General features: G+C 41.0%; 1 protein-coding gene across 2 annotated transcripts; it reads right to left on the reverse strand.

Annotated features, from left to right (window-relative positions):
- Positions 1 to 963: 963 nt before the first annotated feature.
- On the reverse strand, positions 964 to 20079 carry LOC123723742 (uncharacterized). Of its 2 annotated transcripts, none has more exons than XM_014177405.3 (11): positions 19874 to 20079; positions 19604 to 19727; positions 18067 to 19047; positions 13473 to 17900; positions 9866 to 10068; positions 8672 to 8776; positions 8502 to 8594; positions 8170 to 8280; positions 7901 to 8024; positions 4847 to 6328; positions 964 to 4659 (listed from the first exon to the last, which is right to left on the reverse strand). In XM_014177405.3, the coding sequence occupies exons 4-11, from the start codon at positions 13810 to 13812 to the stop codon at positions 2777 to 2779; spliced, it is 4341 nt and encodes a 1446-aa protein (XP_014032880.3). In that variant the 5' UTR covers positions 13813 to 17900; positions 18067 to 19047; positions 19604 to 19727; positions 19874 to 20079; the 3' UTR covers positions 964 to 2776. The 2 variants fall into 2 exon arrangements, with proteins under 2 accessions (XP_014032880.3, XP_082826115.1); XM_082969989.1 differs by having other exon boundaries at positions 13473 to 17933.
- Between the last annotated feature and the right edge of the window lie 128 nt (positions 20080 to 20207).

The raw sequence follows: 20207 nt of genomic DNA on the forward strand, positions 1-20207 counted from the left end.
TTTTCCAGCAAGATAAGAACCTCAAGCACACGTCTAAACCCACAATCTTATCTGCTTATTTGTGGGTTCTATCCATAGAGATCCTATTATATTACTACAGGGAGTATGCCATGTATCCTCAAAGTTCCATAATGGGACCAAAATGGCAGCCATCTTGGTCAGGGAGAAATCCAAAACCAGTCTAATTGGAATGAATGGCAGTAAAGGCATAGGTGATGCATTTCCTGCTTTTACATATGTAGGAAAATAAAAGGCATGTGATGTCAGAAATTGTGTAATGGGATTATAGACAAATAATAAATACTGTTTATATGAGTTTTATACACGTTTTCTGTATAAATATCAGATTTGTTCTTGGAAAGCTGTGTGCCATTATATGATACAATATCAGTAGTTGCATTTACTACTTGTTAAGGCCAAATCAAACAAAAAGCTTTTTTTTTTATAAAAAAAAAAATGTACAAACAGGAATGAGAGAATACAGATGGGCCGCGAGCGTCAACACCGTCAACGGCATCATGTGCTTCAAAAAGAAAGCACGTTTATTTTTCTCGCGTCTACACAAAGCAATGCTGGTAAAGTGAGCAGATAATGCACAACGTCTTATTTTCTGGCAATTTATGTTAGGAATTAACAGTTAAAAAGTGTATATTTAGTGTTAAGTTTAGCTGCCAGTGTCAATAATACATATTTGAAAACAATAACTTTATGCCTACCTGTTAATTTCGACACAGGCATATAGCCTAGGCAGGCTATGGCTGGCAAACTCCTGGAACTCTGTTCGAGAGAGAATACTGTTATGTAGAAAGAATGAGACTAGCTAAATTCTTTATAAACCGCTACAGTAGGTAGGGTAGCTCTCCTTGTGACCCAACAGAACAGGAGGCGGATACAGTGGCTCCCGTAGGACATATAAAGTAAGTCAAAAAGGAACACAACAATAATTGACAAGGGCTACATAGCGAACATAAAAATACAACCGTTTATTGTGGATTCTCATGACATTAAGTTGGCATACTCTACGTAATGTATGTGAATTGACGCGCTCTACTCTCGCAAGCAAATTTTGACATCGTCGACGGCGTCACTGTGTGGTTTCGGCTTAAGTCCTATCCTCAACTGATTTCAGCCAGTGTATGGCTGTGGATTGACTAAATTGTTTGAATGGAATGTTGGCATATTTACGGTTAATAAAAATAACAAAAATTGAGTCATTCCTCTAAAACTGTCTTGCTAGCTAACACAAATACAGTGCAGGTAAATTCTTCACAATATCTTACCACAGCACTGGCAAACCATGGTTGACAAACTCCCTGACCAATATGACTGACCTTTGAACCATCATAAGAAGGTTCATGACCATTCTAGTATTCAAAATGATATAAATGTAATTATTTACATATTTTCTAATCCCCTTTAATTTATTCCCCTACCACCCCTCCCGATTGCACCAAACTAATAGACAACCATAATTCTACTAACAGCTATTTTCACTCACATGTACAGTACATGTAGTTAAATAATTATACATACAGTACCAGTCAAATGTTTGGACACACCTACACATTCAAATATTTTTCTTTATTTTCACATTGCAAGACAAGACATTGACATCAACATCAAAACTATGAAATAACACATATGGAATCATGTAGTAAGCAAAAAAGCGTTAAACAAATATATTTTATATTCGAGATTCTTCAAAGTAGCCACCCTTTGCCTTGACAGCTTTGCACACTCTTGGCTGGTTACTGCATGATTCCACATGTGTTATTTCATAGTTGATGTCAATGTCTAGTTTTACAATGTTGAAAATAGTACAAATAAAGAAAAACCTTTGAATGTGTAGGTGTGTCAAAACTTGACTGGTACTGTATGTATAATTATTTAGCTATTTTTACTCACATGTACGGTACATGTAGTTGTCTTCACTATTATTCTACAATGTAGAAAATAGTAAAAATAAAGAAAAACCCTTAAATGAGTAGGTGTGTCTAAACTTTTGACTGGTACTGTATATTCCTAATTTTCTCTTTCTGCAAATGCTGGATTATCACCCACAGCGGCCAATCCATCAATCATTCTTCAAGCCTCAAATATCCACAGATTAAACCATCTTTCCAAGTATAATGCCATTTTGCAATTGAAACCCATTGAAAACCTATGGTTTGAATTGAAGAGGGCGGTCCATAAATGCAGACGAAGGATATCAAGGATCTGCAATGAACGCGAGGCATTCATTTTGACCCCTACCTTTAAAAAATAAAATAATTGTTAAACAAAATCTTTTCATGTGAGCAATTGTATAAAATAATATTTCCCTTTTTTAATTTTTTTTTTACATACAATATAGCTCAGTATTTCAATTATTTATTATTGTCATTTTTACTCATCTTTATCAAGGGTGTCAATCATTTCGGACCCCACTGTAGTTTGCATTTCGTTAGCCTTGCTTAGGAGGACTTAGTTTCCCCCCGCTGCCCTTCCTTCACCTGACAGTTGACTAAAGGCAGATCAAAACTAATTTCACACATATAAAAGATGTCGCCTACAGACCAGTTTAAAATCGCAATAGTCTGATGGGTGACAATATTAGGCTATCAATTGCCGATTGTGAATGAAGGATTCAGCACCGAGCATAGCGCCTCGGTGGGGTTTCGCTCATATGATGAGTAATATGTAACGTAACAATTACTACTCTCAAATGTAATGAGCAATATACAACAAATTACTTTCATGAATCCAAACACTGATCGAGGACCACAAATCCCCAACATTACAATGATGTGTAATGTAGGGGTGTATAATGTAGGGGACTTGTATGGCTATATAAACACAACTTGTTTTTTTGGTGTACCCTCAAAAGTGTTCTACGGTTGAAAGCCATGCCACATGCTTGACATTTGAACGGTTTTTCTCCGGTATGGATGAGCATATGTCGTTTTCTATCTTTGCTGACATAAAAGCGTTTATCGCATATGGGGCACGGATACGGCCGCTCCCCCGTGTGTCTCCGTAGATGCTCCTGCAGCTCACTCTTCTGCCTACAACCTTTTCCACATTCTTGGCACTTGAACGGCCGTTCTCCAGTGTGTGTCCGGGTGTGTATCCTCAATTCAGCTGTAGATTTGAAACCCTTCCCGCAGAGATCACAGAGGAACGGTCTCTCGCCAGTGTGGATTAACATATGCCTTCTTAACCATACCAACTGAAAAAACTTCTTCCCACAGTCTGGGCAGATGAAAGCGGCATCTTTGTGATGTAACATGTGTTGTTTTAATAGCTCTCTTCTCTGGAACCTTTTCCCACAAGTGGAGCAAGAGTGGGGTTTTCCCTCAACATGACTCTTAGAGTGTGATTGTAGTAGTTTTTCACTCCGGAAACCCTTTCCACACTCAGCGCAGAGGAACGGTTTCTCCCCTGTGTGAATTCGCTCGTGAATAGTTAAGGTATACTGTGTTCGGAATAGTCGCTGGCACACTGAGCATTGGTAAGGAGTGGACTCATTTCTCTGATGTAAGCGCAGCTCAGTTAATGAAACAAAAGTCTTCTGACAAGAAGGGCAGGGGAACGGTCCCGTAAATTGATGAGTACGACTGTAGTGGCTCTTCAGGTCCATGCCCTGAGAAAAGATCTCTTCACAAAAGGTACACTTCAAAATGTCAGGGCACTTGTTGAGACTTTCCTTTTGGTGAGAAGCAATGTGCCTTACCATGGTTGCTTCAAATTTAAAAGTCTTCTGGCATACAGGACATGCTTTGGGAATTGTCTTTTTATTAGAGGACTGTGCTGTAGTGGTGGGAACTTGAGAGGTTGTTGGTTCCTGGGTTGCTGTACTGGAAGGCTGAGGAATCTCATTTTTCTTTTCCCTAAGAGTCAGCGACCATGCTGGCCTACTCCCATTTTTGTGACTTCTCTCTAACCGACAACCTCTTTTGCTCTGCTGGTGTCTCTTCCTTTGACTGTGGGATACAAAAGCCTTCAAACATCGGGGACACTTGAAGCGGCTTTTGTCTGGGGCATGATGGTAAAAATAGTGGCTTTTCAAACTAGACGTTTGTGAAAAAGTTGCATGGCATACAGGGCACGTTTTGGAATTATTTGTATTTAAGGAAAGTCCTGGAGTTATGCGGGCATAAGGGTTTTTTGACCCTAACTCCTTCCTTTTTTTGACGGCTTCACTTGTAGGACAACCTCTTTTGTTACTCTGGTGTTTCTTCAAAGCACTGAGGAAGGCAAAACCCTTCAGACAAAGAGGACACTTAAAAAGTCTTCTGCCTTTGTGAAACACAATAAGATGCCTTCTCAACATATACTGAAATTGAAAAGTCTCATGGCATAGATGGCATGTTTTTGGATCAGTACTTGCATTACTGGACTCTCCCGAGATCCTGTCCTTTCCATGCTGGTGTTCCTTGACCCCCTGTTTCATCATCTCCTCACAATCATTCTGCCAATGTTTTTGTAAGTCGTCCGGGTGGTCAAAGCCTTCCCCACACTGGGTGCACTGGTGAGGGCTCTGCTCAGTGTGAGATCTCATGTGTGTTGTCAAATCCTTTGCTTCAACAAAACTCTTCCCACATAAGGAGCATATTTTGGCACGTTTGCTTCTTTTAGTACACTGCCCTGTGGTATGGGAAACAGGACGAGGATCACCACCTGGTGTTGAGAGGAGAGAAGATCCATTGTTAAAGGACACAGAGGATAGAGATGTCACTCTCAACCCAGTTATTACACACACACACACACACAACTGCCATACCCCTAACTTAAACCATGGAATTAATTCTACACACACAACTTCCATACATGTCATAAATATATTGTTTAAAAATGTTTTACTCACCTGTCACAAGAAGGTTGTCATCAATTTGGGTTTGCGGCACTACGGGTTGAAGTTCCAAATCAGACACATCTTCAACTGCCCGTTTTCTTCCAATATTCATTCGGCTGTCACTTTCATCCCTCTTTCTCTCTTCCGTTTGCTCTCTGGTGGGCGTCTCGTCTTTCCCTTTTCTAGAAACCACTTCCTCATTTAGATGCTCCGACTCGACATCCACAGAAGGCCCTTCATCCTGATCTGAAGACATGACTTCATCGGAAACCTTGACAGTTTCCTTGGAACCAGGCATGTCAGGCATGGCGGCGAGAAAGTTGTGCAGTTCAGAAAAGAACGGACAGGTTGCTCGGCCACTACTGCTTGGGTTCCTCAATGCTTGTCTGTAGCTGTGCTTCATGTGCTTCATCTTTGATTGGCATTGCTTCCACGTCCTTTTGATGCCAATGTTCTTTAGCCGCTCTGAAACTTCACTGTACGCATGTTTTTTTCGGTAACTCTGTTCCATCATCTGAAGAACCTGTTTGTTTGACCACACGGAGATCAGTGCTTTCGTCCCCTCCAGGGTCCAGGTCCGTGTATCATTGTCTACCAATGTTGTTGAGGACATATCTTCAACCATCTGTTTGCGACAAAGTTTTCTGGGGGGGATTTTCATCTTGCGGTCACTTTGAGGGCTGCAAAAAGCATCATCCCTCTTTCCCTCTTCTGTTTGCTCTCTGGTGAGGGTCTCGTCTTTCCCTTTTCTAGAAACCATTTCCTCATTTAGATGCTCCAACTCGACATCCACAGGCCCTATATCCTGATTCAAAGACACGACTTCATCGGAAACCTTGACAGTTTCCTTGGACCCAGGCATGTCAGGCATGGCGGCGAGAAATTTGTGCAGTTGAGAAAAGAATGGACACGGTCGGCTGCTTGGGTTCCTCAGTGTTTCTCTGTATCTCCACTTCAAAGCTTTTATCTTATTGTGGCACTGCTTCGTCGTCTTTTTGACACCAATGTCCTTTAAACACTCAGAAATTTCTCTGTACACATGTTTTTTTCTATAACTTTGCTCCATTTTATGAAGAATCTGTTCATCTGACCATACAGAGATAAGCGCCGTTGTCTCATCGGGGGTCCAGCAGGTCCATCCGACGTCGTCTGCTGTCATCGATGACGTTGAGGACATGTCTTCTCCATCTACAATCTCAACCTGTAAAACATTATAATCCAACTGATGTTGCAGTCTCTCCTCATAGAAGGAACGAAGAATGGGGAGAGAAGAACTATCTGTCATTTCCACTGCCTTCTTAACCGTGTCCAAACTCATCCCCAGCTCCTTCTCTGCATTATCTTGCTCTATCAAAGTGTCCCTTTCTTTTCTGGGTCCACATGTGGCTTTAGACTGGCTATGTGAGCGTGCTTCATCAATGTCCATTTCCACCCTCTCTGAGAATGTGTGAGACAGTGAAGAGAGGATGCGATCATCAGCACAAGATGAATGACCTGAAACATTGGGGGGGGAAAAAATCAAAAAAATCAAATATTTTGTCTTCCTGTGACTTTAATGATATATACTCATTGATTATTGAAGAATATACAGTGCATTCGGAAGGTATTCAGACCCCTTGACTTTTTGCATATTTTGTTATGTTACAGCCTTCTTCTAAAATTGATAAAATAGTTTTTCCCCCATCAATCTAAAACACAATACCCCAAAATGACAAAGCGAAAACAGGTTTTTAGACATTTCTGCAAACGTCTAAAAAACCCCCGAAGAAATTACATTTACGTAAGTATTCAGACAATTTACTCAGTACTTTCTTGCAGCACCTTTGGCAGCGATTACAGCCTCGAGTCTTCTTGGGTACGATGCTACAAGCTTAGCATACCTGTATTTGGGGAGTTTCTCACATTCTTCTCTGCAGATCCTCTCAAGTGCTGTCAGGTTGGATGGGGAGCGTTGCTGCACAGCTATTTTCTGGTCTCTCAAGAGATGTTCGATCGGGTTCAAGTCTGGGCTCTGGCTGGCCCACTCAAGGACATTTAGAGGCTTGTCCTGAAGCCACTCCTGTGTTGTCTTGGCTGTGTGCTTAGGATCGTTGTCCAGTCTGAGGTCCTGAGCTCTCTGGAGCAGGTTTTCATCAAGGATTTCTCTGTACTTTGCACTGTTCATCTTTTCCTTGATACGGACCAGTCTCCCAGTCCCTGTGGCTGAATAAAAGGGTGCCAGGTTTCCTCCAGATGTGACACCTGGTATTCAGGCCAAAGAGTTCAAACTTGGTTTCATCAGGCCGGTTAATCTGGTTTCTCATAGTCAGGGTCTTTAGGTGACTTTTGGCAAACTCCAAGCGGGCTGTCCTGTGCATTTTACTGAGGAGTGGCTTCCGTCTGGCCACTCTACCATAAAGGCCTGATTGGTGGAGTGCTGCAGAGGTGGTTGTCCTTCAGGAAGGTTCTCCCATCTCCACAGAGGAACTCTGGAGCTCTGTCAGAGAGACCATCGGGTTCTTGGTCACCTCCCTGTCCAAGGCCCTTCTCCCCCGATTGCTCAGTTTGGCCGGGCGGCCAGCTCTAGGAAGAGTCTAAAGGCATGTTATTGCTTTGACATTATGGGGTATTGTGGGTAGATTGATGAGAAAAAAACGATTCAATACATTTTAGAATACGGCTGTAACATAACAAAACGCTTAAAAAGTCAAGGGGTCTGAATACTTTCCGAATGAACTGTATATGCTTGTTTTAATCCATTATTGTAAACATACTTGTAAACAAACACTTTATAGCCTCAACATGGTTAAAATGATACATTTTGGAATCATGGATGGTCAGTCCTTGCATCCATAGCGTCGTCTACGAATATATGTGGTTACATTTCTCCAGACCTATCCCTCAGATGTTTACCAAATCGATACCTTGAAAATGGAAACAGTGCGTCACCCATAGCTTACGCCCAGGTTCCCTTTCAAACAATGGGAGCATCTCTGCAAAAGTTCCCGTTCAGGGTAGCAGGTTTAAATGTAATACAATGTTTATTTTCCACTTATGAAAACAGAGCTGGGGCAAAAAAAAGCCTACCATTAGCGAACAAATGGCCATGGCATCTGTGGTGGTGGAGGAGAGTCTTCAAAGGCTGAGGTTGAGTCACAGACTGTGCACACTCCTTCAGCATAGAGGGGGCAGGTCTGAGCCAGGATGCAGTCTGAGAACGGGAGGTGGTTTTAAACGTGCAACAAATTCAATTGACCAAGTACAACAAGAACGTATGGTACACTCAGCAATATGACAACATCAATTCAAAAATCAGCCAAGGCTGATACCGCTGGCTCTTCCCAAATTGCTCATACCTGTTGAAATGTTGGTGTTGGAAGCAGTTTCTCCAGCCTGGAGAGGAACTCCCACATCAGAGTCTGCAGTGCTGTGTCATACATGGGGCCAAATTCTTCTGGAAAAACTTCCTAGAAGAGTCGAGTATAACAGATTAAATAAATGCATAATTAGTAACTATACAAGTCCACTCAATATTAGCTAATGCAAGCTGAGGTTCAGCAGTACTGAGTAAGCCAGTAACAAGGATTTCAATGGAATAGGATGTGGAATAGATTGTGTATGCACTGCTGTTCAGTTTACCTCCCAGATTTAAATGTCAGTTTAGCAGAAAAATTGTTCTCACACCAACCTGGAAGAAGTGTTCCCTCTCAAGTGGGTCATCTAGAAGAGTTTGGACGAGTTCCAAGAAGTTTGACTCTGATGCCTCCACCTCTGTATCTATCTACAGAAAGTATACATAACACAGTAAATTAACCCGGGCGGCAGAGTTACAAGTCTTGATCACAGAGTGGCACTCACCTCCTTTTCTCTATGAGTGATGATGCAGGTCCTCATCCTGCTCAGGTGTGGCTGGATGGTCTCCGGGTCGGCTGAATGATCAGAGCGACACAACTCCAGAACCAGCTGTCAACAACAAACAGGTAACACTGAAACATTTTGGATGCAAACCAATCTGGCAGTGAGTACGATATAGGAATGTTCTAGTATGTGGTATTTACTATAAAGTCAAAGCCTGTATCAAGTGAAGCCATGTCACTCAGTCCCCATATTGGCTACGCCTACAGGGCGCTTGTTTTCATGAAAAGACCACAGCTGTTTGGCTAACACAGAAACTGTGACAGAGAGCATGATCAGAGAAAGCAGCAAAAATGATTGGTTACGTGGGACCAGCGCAACCTTCCTGCTGCCGAACCCATTGTAAATTAGCTATATTGTATTCCTCCACTTAGTACAAAAAAATATGGTCTAGTTTTAGAGGCCCTTACTGTAGAGGACTCAACAATGATCATGGTGTGTGAAATATAACATTAACATTGATTGATTAGACATGATTCCATTTTAATTATTTATGTACCGTAATTTCCAGACTATTGAGCGCACCTGAATATAAGCCGCACCCACTGAATTTAAAAAAAAAATATTATTTTGAACATAAATAAGCCGCACATGTCTATAAGCCGCAGGTGCCTACCAGTACATTGAAACAAATGAACTTTACACAGGCTTTAACGAAACACGGCTTGTAACAAAAATAAGTAGGCTTTAACGAAAATAAAAGATTTGCAGTAAACAGTAGCCTACCAAGAAAGTCATTGGTCACTATCTTCCTCCTCCTGTGCACTGAAACCACTGGTCATCTCCTTTCAAAAAAAATTTAAAGGGGGAAAAATCCATATATTAGCCGCGTCATTGTTTAAGCCGCGAGGTTCAAAGCGTGGGAAAAAAGTTGCGGCTTATAGTCCGGAAATTACGGTACTTGTTTGATATTTTATTGCATTGTTAGGAGCAAGTAACATACTGTATGCAATTCGCTGCACTCGCTATAACATCTTCTAAACTGTGGACGCGACCAATAAACTTTGATGTGATTTTTTCTATTTTTACCTTAATGGGGAGTCCCATTGAAACCAAGGTCTCTTTCACAAGGGAATCCTACATGCGGACAATGTCACCCAACTTCCTACCTCAACCACACCCCTCTTAATTTCTCACCTGTGCTCGCAGCCCCATGATGAGCTGGACTTTCTCTCTGTAACGCATCAGATCAGGGGTTATCTCCAACACAGTGGTTACAAACTCCTCCACCAACCCGTAGTCCATTGTGTCTCTGCGCTGAACAACTTGCCATAGAGCTGCGGACACCAGCCGCAGTGGAGGAACCAAAAGACGCAGAGACGACAGAGGAAGAGGACGACCTGGTAGGAAAGAAACACTTTGTTGACGTTCCAAGCCACCTTTATTGCGATTGCGGACTATCAGACTTTTACATGTCATGTGGTTTTGTTGCTGGGTAGCCTAATGTGGGTGGCAGTAGTATGGAGTGAAATACCTGCCAAAAGGTTGAACTTATGTATCGTTAGGATCGTAAGAAAAGCCATGCGTGAAACGTAAAATTTTATCTGTGAACATACAAACACCATGTTACGATTACAGACTAACATTGTAGGCTTGAACAAATCTTGTGTTGCAATTCTGACATATACAATAATACCGTTCAGAGTTTGAACAAACATAACACACACAAACAAGCATAACACAGTATAAAAAAAAGTTACGTAGACATCCCCATGCATGCACCTTATCAAAATATGACTAATTCAGTATTGCACCACCCCATTCTCTGGGCTCTGTCTGCAAACATAACCAGTAGTATCTACCAGCAATATCTACCAGCAATAATGAAACATAACCAGCAGTATCTACCAGGAATAATGAAACATATCCAGCAGTATCTACCAGGAATAATGAAACATATCCAGCAGTATCTACCAGGAATAATGAAACATAACCAGTAGTATCTACCAGGAATAATGAAACATATCCAGCAGTATCTACCAGGAATAATGTAACATATCCAGCAGTATCTACCAGGAATAATGAAACATATCCAGCAGTATCTACCAGGAATAATGAAACATAACCAGCAGTATCTACCAGGAATAATGAAACATATCCAGCAGTATCTACCAGGAATAATGAAACATATCCAGCAGTATCTACCAGGAATAATGAAACATATCCAGTAGTATCTACCAGGAATAATGAAACATAACCAGCAGTATCTACCAGGAATAATGAAAGATAACCAGCAGTATCTACCAGGAATAATGAAACACGGAACAATAATAGATCTTTGGTGAATCTATGAATTATGTATGACCACTGGAGTCTCCTCCACTCAAAATATATTACAATATTTAGATATTTATTTCATCACTAAATTTTGCCAAAGCATATTCTGTAGGAGGGGGTTATATGAATTTAAAATAATTTGACATGATTTATATCAAATCGGGTTTTATGTTTTTATTTCACCTTTATTTAACCAGGTAGGCTAGTTAAGAACAAGTTCTCATTTACAACTGCGACCTGGCCAAGATAAAGCAAAATCAGTTTGACACAGACAACAACACAGAGTTACACATGGAATAAACAATAAACAAGCCAATAACACAAACAAGTCAATGACACAGTAGAAAAAAAAGAAAGTCTATATACAGTGTGTCCAAAAGGCATGAGGAGGTAGGCAATAAATAGGCCATAGGAGCAAATAATTACAATTTAGCAGATTAACACTGGAGTGATAAATGAGCATATGATGATGTGCAAGTAGAGATACTGGTGTGCAAAAGAGCAGAAAAGTAAATAAAAACAGTATGGGGATGAGGTAGGTAGATTGGGTGGGCTATTTACAGATGGACTATGTACAGCTGCAGTGATCGGTTAGCTGCTCAAGATAGCTGATGTTTAAAGTTGGCGAGGGAAATAAAAGTCTCCAACTTCAGTGATTTTTGCAATTCGTTCCAGTCACTGGCAGCAGAGAACTGAAAGGAAAGGCGGCCAAATGAGGTGTTGGCTTTAGGGATGATCAGTGAGAGATTTACCTGCTGGAACGTGTGCTACGGGTGGGTGTTATCGTGACCAGTGAACTGAGATAAGGCGGAGCTTTACCTAGCATAGACTTATAGATGACCTGGAGCCAGTGGGTCTGGCGACGAATATCATGAACATGTGGACTTTGAAAATAACATGGGAGAGGTTAAATATAGTCTGGCATAAGCTTATTCTCACACTTTACAATAACTCTGCAGTGGTCTTAGGTAGTCACCGTATAGGCTATTCCCTCCATCGACACACTGCTGCCCAGTTAAAGAGTTTGATCTCCATGCAGCACCACAGCACCATGAGCCTTAGGAAAAGCACCCCTTCTGGAGGCATGCAGTCAGAGTCATTATACCCTAATTTGACTATTTGCCTACTAGCCAAATAAAGTGCAGAGCATGCGATCTTCAGTTTCTTGGCAATTTCTTGCATGGAATAGCCTTCATTTCTCAGAACAAGAATAGACTAACGAGTTTCAGAAGAAAGTTATTTTTTAGCCTGTAATCAAACCCACAAGTGCTGATGCTCCAGATACTCAACTAGTCTAAAGGCCAGTTTTATTGCTTTTTTAATCAGAACAACCGTTTTCAGCTGTGCTAACATAATTGTAAAAGGGTTTTCTAATAATCAATTAGCCTTTTAAAATGATAAACTTGGATTAGCTAACACAACGTGCCATTGGAACAAAGGAGTGATGGTTGCTGATAATGGGCCTCTGTAGATATTCCATTAAAAATCAGCTGTTTCCAGCTACAATAGTCATTTACAACATTAACAATGTCAACACTGTATTTCTGATCAATTTGATGTTATTTTAAATGGACCAAAAAATTGCTTTTCTTTCAAAAACAAGGACATTTCTAAGTGACCCCAAACTTTTGAACGGTAGTGTATGTTCAACCTTTTGGCAGCTATCTCACTCCATACAGTAGCCTAGAAGCTTGCCATCTATTGGACAGTTTGTTACTACTTCTACACCTTCTGTGAAACTGAAATGATTAAACTACATGAATGAAGGTGACTAAGATTTTTTTATAACAGCTTACATGCATTTATTTGACACATATCAATTTAACAACTAACCTATACTGCAGTCAATTTAACATAATGAAGCTTTGGTTTTCAGACACAATTTTTTATTTTTTTTAAAGTTAAACCTCCCCACCTTGCCCAAATCTGATCAGATTTTATTTTGTTAACAGCAGGGCTCAGTTTTTCTTGTGCAAGGCACTTAAACTCTCCCAGCTGTTCTCAATCCAGGGGTGCTGCACACTGTGCCTCTCAACGTGTGTGTCTGGGGGATATTGGGAAAGACAGAGGACGAATTTCCATTTCAACTAATCTTGTCCTCCAGCCAGCGCTCTCTCTTTTGAACCTATATGTGGTCGCAATTAAGCCTGGTTACATTGTTTACACAGGCAACCCAATTATGATATTTTTTTCACTAATTGTTCTTTTAACCAATCAGATCAGTTCTGTAAAAGAGTTGCTGTGAGAAGAGCTGATGTGATTGGTCAAAATATCAATTAGTGGGGGAAAAAATAACTGAATTTGGCTGCCCATCTAAATGTATCCTTAAACTATTGGAAGACGATCTGTGTGACTGGGTTTACACAGGCAACCCAATTTTTACACCAATTGGTCTTTCGACCAATCACATCCGATCTTTTCACATGAATAGTGTGACACTGAAAACTACTCATTCCAATTTGCTTACCATTATCTTCCTCATCGTCGGTTTCCTTAGACTCAGGCATGTCAGGCATGGCGGCGAGGAATTCGTGCAGTTCAGAAAAGAATGGACACGGTCGGCTGCTGCTTGGGTTCCTCAGTGTTTCTCTGTATCTCCACTTCAAGGCCTTCATCTTATTTTGACACTGCTTCCACGTCCGTTTGACACCAATGTCCTTTAGCCGCTCCGAAATTTCGCTGTAAACATGTTTGTTTCTGTACGTTTGCTCCATCTTCTGAAGAATCTGTTCGTTTGACCATACGGAGATCAGCGCCTTTGTCTCCTCCGGCGACCATGTCCATCCGACATCGTCTGCCAATGACATTGTTGATCTAGTTGATAATAGCCTACAGCAGCGTAGTTAGATAGTACAAGGTTAATATTAGTGGTAGTACCTAGCTAAATTCAAAAGCTTCGGTCGCCTGAACAGTGGACTACTCCCTCTTTGGCTGGCTACTTCCAGGCGTGACGTAATGACGTCATTTACAAGGAACAGTGGTCGAGTTCCAGGTGGTCTTCTTTGCAGTCGTGCTGCGTGTCTGAATATTGCCAAAGATGTTAGAAATTGAAAGGAATACGTACCAACTTACCGAAGCAAGTTCGATTTAAATGTCTCTGTAAAACAGTCCAGATGATGGTATCAATGTCTGCACACTGAGTTCAATTTGATCATAATACATATAGAAATGGTGAGGTCTAACATAATTCCATATTTCAGACATTACAGAGAAGCATGTCTATTTATTCAACTAGGCAATACATTTTATATTTATGAAGTACTTTGAAAACTTATCTGAGAGTGCTTTCATGTTCATCATAGACCTATGAATTAAAATGTTTACGCAAGAAGGCTTACCATTTATCCTATGGTTTAGTTATCAGTGGCGGACTTACCCTCAAGGGGCCTCGTGAAAATGATTATATATTTTTTTTAGGAATCCAGTCTCAATTTACTGTTGGTAGTAGAATACACAAGGTTGCAATTTCTAAATTGGTAGTGCATCAGTAGTTGTCAGTCACTCAGTTAGCCCACATCAGTTAAAATGTTATATATTCCTAGGTAAATTAGTCTTGCCAGCTATCTCAACCTTGTAATAATCAGGGATGAATTACCGACCAGGCACTTAGAGCACCTCCAGGGGTCCCCCTCTAGCCTTTTGGGGGCCCCTCTTGATTTTGTTATTCAACCAGATATCGTATGAACATGGCATAAATCAAGGCAAAATGTGTATAATTGCAGGAAATTAGTTTTTAAAATTGCAAATGTTTCTCTTCACCACGTAGCAAAATGTGCAGTATTCCAGGAAAGTAGCTTTAAAACTACAATATTTTCTCTACTCATAGCAAAATGTGCAGAATCTAACATTGAATTTGATCATAAACCATTGAATCATACTCCTCCCAATGACAACACAATCCTTTATAATCATTTTACTTCGGTCACCCAAAAAAATGGACATTGTGGTGTTGAACAATTCAAGCACCCAATCAATATGACTCGAGTCTGAAAATCTGTGCAATATGACTGAAATGCAGCCAAAACCATCAGGGTCATTCCTACAATGTGGTGCTTTTTCTGTTCCCGGGAAATATCACTTCTTATTTACTGTAAAATGTTGATTCCAAAAGGCTTTAAATATAAAAGGTCAAGTGTCTTACCTTAAAAACACAAAAATGTGGATCTTGAAAGGGAATTTTATGCATTTTGCACAATTTTTTTAGTGGATGTAGGTGTTTTTTGCCATGAACTCGAGTGTTATTCATCAACGTCCATAAGAAATAGAACCCATCAAATATTTAAAAGCTTTTATTATTTTATAGTCCTAGTTAATTTCGCTCTTCAAAAAGGTTTTTTCATGATTATTGTATTTATTATTTTATTTGTTTTCTGTGTGTCCCTGATGTCACTTCCCACCCTGTTATTTTGTTGTAATGCTCCTTTAAAAACAGCCCCTTCCTACAATGCCACCACATAGAGCTCGCCAGCTTGTAGTCCTTTAAAGCGGAAATGAGTTACCTCTAGTTCGTTCAGACATTCCTGTGGGGAAAGAATAGGGTTTTGGGTTAAATGCCGATAATAAGGTCAGAGGCTAACACAGGCTTAGGAGATCTTATATACGTTTAGTTTATTATTACATAAATGTTTCAAAACTCAAAGTCTAGTTAGCTGACGAAGATTATCTCATAGAACAAAACAGGTCAGATCTCCTAAGCCTGTGTTTACCCAGACCTTATTTTCGGCGTTTATCCAAAAACCCTACAAAAGACGTCATTCATTTCCCTATAGGCTTTGTCCAACGAACCATGGAGTTAGTGCCTACAAAAAGACACCAATATTTACTATTTCTCTCTATTCAAGAAGTGTCATACTTTCTTTGTTTTCCCACCAATGGTGCAAAGCTAAATAAACATCTATTTTTCCATGTTGTTATTCTGTATGTCCCACTCAAATTCCTTAAAATGTTAAAACATTTGATAGGGAAGTTAAAAATCCGGTTCAAGTGTTCACCATTACGCTACCTCAATCTTGCTCACTCACAGAGCTATGGCTGATTTAGGCTCCAAATTTCCAGTTATGTTGACCCTGTTAGGATTATGCACCTAACCGGTTGGAAAATGCACCTAAACATTTAAGTGTCTGAGCTTGACCAATATGTCTTTCATAAAGTCAAACATGTCCCTTTTCTGATAGAATACAACAACAAAATCTAAAAGATACTTTCCCCCCAAAAGTTAGGTCCAAAAAGCACCGCAGACTAGGAATGACCCAACTAACAACTAAAATAACCAGACGCTATGCCCATGCCTTTAAAAAAAACAATGTAATAACAGTCACATACATAACACGTCCTTGAAGTTCTTTACAAAATCCATCATTGTAACAAAAAAACAAACATAGGCTACAACTGTGGTTTATATTGTTGTCACTTTGTAAACAAATACTTTTTCTTGGCTTCAGATCTTAAAATGTGGCTTAAAGGAACAGGTCCAGTTCTGTCAGTCAGGAAACCACTTATTATAATGATGTGCTATGTAGGGGACTTGTGTGCCTATATGAACACCTCTTGGTTTGTTGGTGTACCCTCAAATGCCCTTTACGGTTGAAAGCCATGCCACATACTTGACATTTGAACGGCTTCTCTCCGGTATGGATGAGCATGTGTCGTTTTCTATCTTTGCTGACATAAAAGCGTTTATCGCACACGGTGCACGGATACGGCCGCTCCCCTGTGTGTGTCCGCCGATGTATCTGCAGATGACACTTCTGCTTAAAACTTCTTCCACATTCTGGGCACTTGAACGGCCGTTCTCCAGTGTGTGTCCGGGTGTGCAACCTCAATTCAACTGTAGATTTGAAACCCTTCCCGCAGAGATCACAGAGGAACGGTCTCTCGCCAGTGTGGATTAACATATGCCTTCTTAACCATACCAACCGAAAAAACTTCTTCCCACAGTCTGGGCAGATGAAAGCGGCATCTTTGTGATTTAACATGTGTTGTTTCAATAGCTCTTTTCGCTTGAAACTTTTCCCACAATGGGAGCAGGTGTGGAGTTCTCCCTCAATATGAATCTTAGAGTGTTCTTCCAGGGTTTTTGCATCCCGGAAACCTTTTCCACACTCAGCACAGAGGTACGGTTTTTCCCCTGTGTGAATTCTCTCATGAACAGTCAGTTTATCGAGTGATAAGAATGATCGCTGGCACAAAGAGCATTGGTAAGGAGTGGACTCATTTCTCTGATGTAAGCGCAGCTCAGTTAATGAAACAAAAGTCGTCTGACAAGAAGGGCAGGGGAACGGTCCCGTAAATTGATGAGTACGACTGTAGTGGCTCTTCAGGTCCATGCACCGAGAAAATATCTCTTCACAAAAGGAGCACTTGAAGACGTCAGGGCACTTGTTGGGGGTCGAGTTCAGTCCGACAACATTTTCATTTGACCCTAACTCCTTCCTTTTTTTGACGGCTTCACTTGTAGGACAACCTCTTTTTTCACTCTGGTCTTTCTTCAAATCACGGAGGTACCCAAAACCCTTCATACACAGAGGACACTTATAAAGGCTTTTGCCTTTGTGAAATACAATAAGACGATTTTTCAACACATACTGAAATTCAAATGTCTCATGGCATAGATGGCATGTTTTTGGATCAGTACTTGCATTACTGGACTCTCCTGAGATCCTGTCCTTTCCATGCTGGTGTTCCTTGATCCCCTGTTTCATCATCTCGTCACAATCATTCTGCCAATGTTTTTGTAAGTCGTCCGGGTGGTCAAAGCCTTCCCCACACTGGGTGCACTGGTGAGGGCTCTGCTCAGTGTGAGATCTCATGTGTGTTGTCAAATCCTTTGCTTCAACAAAACTCTTCCCACAAAAGGAGCATATTTTGGCACGTTTGCTTCTTTTAGAAGACTGCCCTGTGGTATGGGAAACAGGATGAGGATCACCACCTGGTGTTGAGAGGAGGATACAGAGAGTAGTCACTCACCTCTAACTTGAGACTTGGAATTACATTTTCTACACACGTAAAACATCCATAAATTAATCTATTGTTTTAAGTGATATATCAAATGTTTTACTCACCTGTCATCAGAAGGGTTTCATCAAGTTGCGTCAACATCACTACGGGCTGAAGGTCCAAATCTGACGTGTCTTCAACCATCTGTTCGCAACGGTGGGATATTCTTCCGATTTTCACCCTGCTGTCACTTTGAGGGCTGTGAAAAGCCTCATCCCCTTTCCTCGCTTCTGTTTTCATTCCAGTGAGTGTCTTGTGTGTCTCTTTTCTGGAAGCCATTTCCTCGTGTAGATTCTCTAACTTGACATCCACAGAAGGCCCTTCATCCTGATCTGAGAACATGACTTCTGGATCTGAAACCTTGACAGTTTCCTTCGACTCAGGCAACCGGATATCAGTTGCATCAGGCGTGGCGGCGAGAAATGTGTGCAGTTCAGAAAAGAATGGACAGGTCACTCGGCCACTACTGCTTGGGTTCCTCAGTGTTTGTCTGTAGCTGAACTTCATGTCCTTTATCTTTGTTTGACACTGCTTCCAAGTCCTTTTGACGCCAAGGTCCTTCATCTGCTTTGAAATTTCGCTATACACATGTTTTTTTCTGTAACTTCGTTCCATCGCCTGAAGAATCTGTTTCTTTGACCATACAGAGATCAGCGCTTCCGTTTCCTTTGGGGACCAGGTCTGTCCGACATTGTCGGCTGTTGTCAATGACGTTGAGGACACGTCTTCTCCATCTACAATCTCGACCTGTAAAACATTATAATCCAACTGATGTTGCAGTCTCTCCTCATAGTTCTTCTCTCCCCATTCTTCGTTCCTTCTATCCGTCATTTCCACTGCCTTCTTAACCGTGTCAAAACTCATCCCCAGCTTCTTCTCTGCATTATCTTGCTCTATCAAAGTGTCCCTTTCTTTTCTGGGTGCACATGTGGCTATAGACTGGCTATGTGAGCGTGCTTCATCAATGTCCATTTCCACCCTCTCTGAAGGTGGAAACTTGTGAGACAGTGAAGAGAGGATGCGATCATCATCACAAGATGAATGAGCTGAAATAGTGGAAAAGAGAGAACAATAAAATGTCTTATTGTGATTGCTACATGTTTTTTTTGTACCTTTACATTCATTATATACCCATTGATTCTTGAAGAATATAACTTATAAATGCTTCATGAGCTTAGTTCAACTGTCGTACACCATCAGAACCACAAATATAAGATTGTTTGTAAACAACGTAATTGTAAAACACTATATAGCCTCAAAACATGGTTAAAACTATTTTTGGTATCACGGATGGTCAGTCCTTGCATCCATAGCTCTGTTTAGGAATATGAACGATTTAATCTTTCCAGCCCCATGCCTCAGCTCTTTACCAAATTGATATCTTGAAAATAACATATTAAGCGTAAATGAATGCAGAGCCACGCTGCTTCCGCCCAGGTTTCCTTTCAAACACCAGGAACATCTCACGCTCTGCAAACGTTACACGTCCAGTGTAGCAGGCCTGTTCGTCTCTGAGCAGGTGGTTACAGACATGATTTAAAATCTTACAAAACAGTTATTTTCTACTGTTATGAAAACAGAGCTGGGGGAAAAAAAGCCTACCATTAGCGAACAAATGGCCATGGCATCTGTGGTGGTGGAGGAGAGTCTTCAAAGGCTGAGGTTGAGTCACAGACTGTGCACACTCCTTCAGCATAGAGGGGGCAGGTCTGAGCCAGGATGCAGTCTGAGAACGGGAGGTGGTTTTAAACGTGCAACAAATTCAATTGACCAAGTAACAACAAGAACGTATGGTACACTCAGCAATATGACAACATCAATTCAAAAATCAGCCAAGGCTGACACCGCTGGCCCTTCCCAAATTGCTCATACCTGTTGAAATGTTGGTGTTGGAAGCAGTTTCTCCAGCCTGGAGAGGAACTCCCACATCAGAGTCTGCAGTGCTGTGTCATACATGGGGCCAAATTCTTCTGGAAAAACTTCCTAGAAGACACATTAAAGTGCATCTGAGTGGTGTACAACAGATGAAATGCATTCTATTGACATCATTAGTAGCTATACGTTGTTGGATTCAAGCTTGAAATATACTTCTTCATGTTTCCAGACTAGAACGTACTGATTGACCTTCTTGTTTCTAAGGAGGGAGGCAAAACGGCAATAGTTAAGTCTCTGATAAGGCAGGCCAGCTGCAGAACAAGGGAGGAGC

The sequence above is a fragment of the Salmo salar genome, chromosome 27 (genome assembly GCF_965601325.2).
Source record: "Salmo salar chromosome 27, fSalSal1, whole genome shotgun sequence".
Classification (NCBI taxonomy): Eukaryota; Metazoa; Chordata; class Actinopteri; order Salmoniformes; family Salmonidae; genus Salmo; species Salmo salar.

Excerpts from the sequence above, each read along its gene's own strand:
- LOC123723742 (XM_014177405.3), bottom strand. The coding sequence starts at position 13,812 with ATGTCATTGGCAGACGATGTCGGATGGACATGGTCGCCGGAGGAGACA. Across the intron at positions 8,595-8,671 it reads TCACTCATAGAGAAAAGGAG|ATAGATACAGAGGTGGAGGC; the intron begins GTGAGTGCCACT and ends TACTTTCTGTAG. Across the intron at positions 6,329-7,900 it reads TGGCCATTTGTTCGCTAATG|GTCATTCATCTTGTGCTGAT; the intron begins GTAGGCTTTTTT and ends CCAATGTTTCAG.